General features: G+C 47.9%; 1 protein-coding gene across 2 annotated transcripts in view; it reads left to right on the plus strand.

The window, feature by feature from the left end:
* Positions 1-5,573, plus strand: part of LOC115148455 (teneurin-2) — a 76,038-nt gene extending 70,465 nt beyond the window's left edge. For both annotated transcript variants that reach the window (XM_029690359.1, XM_029690360.1), the window contains 5 exons: positions 823-1,058; positions 1,422-1,718; positions 1,911-3,531; positions 3,649-3,779; positions 3,912-5,573. In XM_029690359.1, the coding sequence (XP_029546219.1) occupies positions 823-1,058; positions 1,422-1,718; positions 1,911-3,531; positions 3,649-3,779; positions 3,912-4,649 (3,023 nt within the window). In that variant the 3' untranslated portion in view covers positions 4,650-5,573. The remainder of the gene's footprint in view (positions 1-822; positions 1,059-1,421; positions 1,719-1,910; positions 3,532-3,648; positions 3,780-3,911) is intronic.
* Positions 5,574-6,000: the final 427 nt, after the last annotated feature.

Raw genomic sequence — 6,000 nt, forward strand, 5'->3', positions numbered from 1 at the left:
CATAGGAGGTGGCTGCTGCCCAACAAGAGGGCCCCTGATCCCAGAGCTTATTTCAGCCGTTTAACAGTGTGGGGGAAAGAGCAGGAGAGAGTATAGATTTCCCTACTGACCCATGGGGGTGTGACAGAAAATAAATGCAATCTCATCTGTACGTCTGGAAACTACTGGAGCCGTGAGAATAAGAATTGAAGAGATTTATATGAAAGTGTGCCCTGGGGGGCTCATAAAAGAGGGAAAGCGACTTGGCTACCTTAAACTGCACACTTTATTTCAATCTAATGTGGGAGTTCTGACTGAAATGGACTCTACAAAGTAAATCTGTCTATAAAGGCTTCCAAAGTTTGCTTCTACTGTTTCAGGGAGATAAATTGAGTTTGAAAGCCGTTAAAAGCTGGTTTTGAGTACTCTCGTCTGGTTAGACGTGTTCGGGAAGTTTTCTTCGCATTAAGCTCCATGGATTATTTTGCTTCCAGGTACCTTTCCTCCTCAAATGTAGTACATGATCTCATTACTGCAGGTAAATGGAATAAAAAGCTCATGTTCTGCATTTTGCTGAGAGACGAAACACCCTCTTATCTTTGGTCATGTCATTATGAGAGAGGATACTTGTTATTGTCTGGTAGAAAAGTACACAGATTCAGCCCCAGAGACTGCATTTCCCCAAATGCAGAGCATTCAATCAGATCAAATGTAATGTCTTCTCTGTAATAAAACGTGCCCTCAGTTTCTCACTTCTAATCCAACCTGTGTGTGTGTGTGTGTGTGTGTGTGTGTGTGTGTGTGTGTGTGTGTGTGTGTGTGTGTCTGCTGCTCCCCCTGCAGACCAAGTACGGAACAACTACCAGTTCTGTTACAATGGTACTCTAAGAGTATTGTATGCCAATGGCATGGGCCTCAGCTTCCACACAGAGCCCCATATCCTAGCCGGCTCAGTCAGCCCTACCATTGGTCAGCGCAACATCAGTCTGCCCACCGACAGCGGGCTGAACTCTATCGAGTGGAGGATGAGGAAGGAACTCATCAAGAGCAAAGTGACCGTCTATGGCAGGAAGCTGAGAGTAAGCTGGACACAATACACTTTAAGTGCTCAGTTTCTAATGTCAATCCATTTCTGGAGTTTTTTTTAGACAATGCAGCTTGCTCTCTGTCAAACTGAAGTCACGAGAAGGAAAATAGATCTACAATATAGGATTTGGAGAGTAATATTGTTGTTTTTAACTATATATGATACACAGCCAGCTCTGAGCAGAAGAGAGAAAATTGTGTTTTTCACCCATAAAAACATTTGATTTTATCAGAATGCAAATGATTATACAGGCTTAGGATGTCTTCCTCTCATGTTTCATGTAGTCAGGTGCCAATAATTTTTGACCTAACTGTACCTATGACAAATGAAATGTCCTCCCTCACACTCTGCACAGGCCCATGGCAGGAACCTCCTCTCCATTGATTTTGACCGCAACACTCGCACAGAGAAGATCTATGACGACCACCGTAAGTTCACACTGAGGATCATGTATGACCAGCAGGGCCGTCCAGCCACCTGGCTTCCCAGCAGCAGCCTGGCTGTGGTCAACGTGTCCTACTCCCCCACTGGACGCCTAGTGGGCCTGCAGAGAGGCAGCATGAGCCAGAGGAGCGAGTTTGACACCTTCGGACGCATCCTCTCACGCACCTTTGTGGACGGGAAGGTGTGGAGCTTCAGCTATCTGGACAGGGTGAGGCATTCTGATACACTGGTGGATATGTCTGTCTGTCTGTCTGTCTGTCTGTGCTGTAAGCTGCAAGGGAACAGCGTTTTTACTCTTGCCTGTCCCTGAGTTTTTTTGTTAGAAGATCTATGTTAATGTGCGTGTACAGTAGAGAATAAAAATGGATGTACCTTTTGTTTTCTCTATCTTCCTCCCCAGTCCATGGTGCTGCACCTCCAGCAGAGTCAGAGGCAGTATGTGTTTGAGTTTGACACCTCAGGGCGTATCATCTCTGTTACCATGCCCAGCATGGCCAGACACACCATGTCCACCCACGTGTCCATCGGCTACATCCGCAACATCTACAACCCTCCCGAGAGCAACGCCACCATCATCCACGACTTCAGTGAAGACGGACGACCCCGCGCCACCTTTTACCTAGGCACGGGCCGACACGTCATCTATAAGTACGGCAAGCTGGCCAAGCTGTCTGAGGTTCTGTACGACAGCACAGCTGTGACGTTCGGCTACGACGAGACAGCCGGAGTGTTGAAGATGGTTAACCTGCAGAGTGGGGGATTTTCCTGCACCATCCGCTACCGTAAAGTTGGCCCCCTAGTGGACAAACAGATGTACCGCTTCTCTGAGGAGGGCATGGTCAACGCCCGTTTTGATTACACCTACCACGACAACAGCTTCCGTGTGGCCAGCATCAAGCCGGTGATCGGCGAGACGCCCCTGCCCGTGGACCTCTACCGCTACGATGAGATCTCAGGCAAGGTGGAGCACTTTGGCAAGTTTGGCATTATCTACTATGACGTCAACCAGATAATCACAACGGCAGTGATGACCCTCAGCAAGCACTTTGACGCCCACGGCCGCATCAAAGAGGTGCAGTACGAGATCTTCCGCTCGCTCATGTACTGGATGACGGTACAGTATGACAGCATGGGCCGGGTCATCAAGAGAGAGCTGAAGATCGGGCCATATGCTAACACAACACAGTACCGCTATGAATATGACGGTGACGGCCAGCTTGTCGGGGTCAAAGTCAACGACTGGTCCACCTGGCGTTACAGCTACGACCTGAACGGCAACTTGCACCTGCTGAACCCTGGGAACAGCGCACGCCTGCTGCCGCTGCGCTACGACTTGCGCGACCGCATCACCCGCCTGGGCGACATGCAGTACCGCGTGGATGAGGATGGTGTCCTGAGCCAGCGTGGCGCTGACGTCTTCCTCTACAACTCCAACGGGCTGCTGGAGCAGGCGTACAGCCGTACGCCCAGGGGGTGGAACGTCCGTTACCGCTACGACGGCCTGGGCCGCCGCATATCCAGGAAGACCAATGAGGGAGAGCACCTGCAGTTCTTCTACGCAGATCTCAACTACCCCGGCAGGATAACCCACGTGTACAACCACTCTGGAGGGGAGATCACCTCTTTCTACTACGACCTGCAGGGACATCTGTTTGCTATGGAGGTGACCGGCGGGGAGGAGTATTACATCGCCTCGGACAACACGGGCACGCCGCTCGCCGTATTCAGCAGCAACGGACAGATGGTCAAGCAGCTCCAGTACACTGCCTACGGGGAGGTGTACCACGACTCCAACCCTGACTTCAACATGGCGGTGGGCTTCCACGGAGGGCTCTACGACCCCCTCACCAAGCTGGTGCACTTTGGCCAGAGAGACTACGATGTGCTGGCAGGCAGATGGACTGCCCCAGACCATAAACTCCTACCTAAGATTGGCAAGGAGCCGTCCCCGTTCAATCTGTACATGTTCAAGAACAACAACCCACTCAGTGATATGATAGACGTCAAGAGCTATGTGACAGGTGAGGATGATTGAGTTTGCTTTTTCTTATGGAAAAAGATCCATCAAGTGAGCTAAGTATGTTGTTATGACATCTTGACATGTTTTAATTCATTAATACTCTTGCACTATTTTGCAGATGTGAAGAGCTGGCTGGTGATGTTTGGTTTCCAGCTCAGTAACATCATACCAGGCTTCCCCAGACATCCCATGTATTTTGTTGAACCGCCTTATGAACTATTAGCAAGCCAGGACTGTGAGACTGCTCAGGTGAGTTATTTATCAAATACATATTTGAGCTACTAATTACTGAGGCTACACAGGCAAATCTCCATGTATTTTATGTCTATTAATTTAAACAAAATAATCAAGTGGCTGGCTGACCCTCTGCTCTGTCTCCAGCTGATCACAGGGGTGCAGCATGCAGCGGAGCGCCACAACCAGGCCTTCATGGCCCTGGAAGGGAGGTTGCTCAACAAGGAGCACTGGGCCAAACGGGACAAGCCTGGGTACTGGTTCGGCACCAAGATCCCCATCGTGGGCCGGGGCATGATGCTAGCCATCAAGGAGGGCCATGTGGTGACGGGAGTGTCCGGCCTGGCCAGCGAGGACAGCCGTAAGGTGGCCCAAGTCCTGAACAACGCCATCTATCTGGAGGGAACCCACTACACCATAGACGGGAAGGACTGCCACTTCTTTGTGAAGCTGGGCCTGGCTGACAGTGACCTGCTGTCTCTAGGACTGAGCAGCGGGAGGAAAGCCCTGGAGAATGGCGTCAACGTGACCGTAAGCGGACGCTCTCGTCGGGGCGTCACCGTGGAGATCCACACGGTAGCGTTGTCCCTGAGTGTACGTTACGGCCTGGCGGCTGACGTGCTGGAGAAGGAGCGGGGTCGCCTGCTGGAGCAGGCCCACCAGAGGGCCCTGTCGGGGGCCTGGATGAGGGAGCAGCAGTGTCTGAGAGAAAGCAGAGAAGGTGGGAGGCTGTGGGCAGAGGGAGAGAGGCAGCAGCTCCTGGCAGCAGGGAAGGTGCCAGGTTACGATGGGTACTATGTGCTGCCTGTGGAGCAGTACCCAGAACTGGCAGACAGCAGCAGCAACATCCAGTTCCTCAGACAGAAGGAGATGGGCAAGAGGTAACAGAGTACAATACAACACAGCCCCTCTGACACTTCATCTCCTAGGGAGAGTAAACACGGGGCATCTGAGAGGACACAATCTCACAAAACGGATGTCTTGCTGAAGGCAAAAACAACGCCTGAATGAGTTCAGACTATGATTGAATAAAGCACCCTTAACTACTGATGATATGAACTGTACTGACTTTTTTATGAGGAAAAAATCGAAAATAGTTTTCACTCTTTTTTGAGGGATTGGTATTGATGCCAGTGAGGTTAACTGCTATTCCAACGGTTTATCAGACGTATCCGACCCAACGCAGACAATGACAACACAGTCAAGGCTTTTATTTCTAATGGCTAAACAACTCTTGAACTGTCTCAGGCCACCATCTGAAGAACATAGAGCCATCACTTGCCAACATCATCATAACCATGAGCAATGTTTAAGGACGCTCAATTGTTCTTCATTCAGAGTACATAGTAAAATATGGTTTAATTTAACAACAACAGAGATTGAGGATATGACATATATGTAGATTTGTATGTTCCTGTGCTGTAGACTTTGAAACAAGACATTCACTTGGACACTATCCAAGATAAGTCAGGATAACTCTCTCACAATTTCAAGAAAAATACAAATGGAATCAGAGGATAGTTGTTGGTTTTTTTTCTTGCTCTTTTTGTTTGCACTATATGACAATCATGAAGAATTTGTATTGAGGATGAAATACATGTCTTTTAAAAATTATATATATATATTAAAGTATTCTCAATACATATTTAAATTTGCAGCCCAAGACATGTTACAGATAAAATTTGGTAACACTTTACTTGATACCCAGCATCATAACACGTTATTACACGGTCATAACCGTGTCATAATATGTCATAACATCTGACATAATTTGTCATAACCTGTTATAATATGGTCATAACACTGTCATGACACATATATTTAGACCTGTTGTGACATAACGTGCATTATTTTATGGCTGGTTATGACACCTACATATGTGTCAAAACCCACCAAACCTACCACACAAGGCAAAACATTCCATTACACCATAGCCTATGTGTCAACAGTATGCTTGTTATAAACATTTTTGAAATTGACCATATTAAGTTATCATTGTAATTGCGCACACATTGATGTCAGACATGCACCTACGTTAATGCTCTGTTGCTGATGACTGGGATGAATGCAGGAGCAGATTTCAGGAGCAGGACAAGACACATGACAGTGTTATGACAAGTTATGTCAGTTGTTATGACCGTGTCATAATGTGTTATGACACTGGGTGTCAAGTAAAGGTCTACCTAAATGATGGTGTATGTTGTGTTTTTATATTGTTTACTTTTTTTGTCTTTAC

Source organism: Salmo trutta, chromosome 15 (assembly GCF_901001165.1).
Source record: "Salmo trutta chromosome 15, fSalTru1.1, whole genome shotgun sequence".
NCBI lineage: Eukaryota > Metazoa > Chordata > Actinopteri > Salmoniformes > Salmonidae > Salmo > Salmo trutta.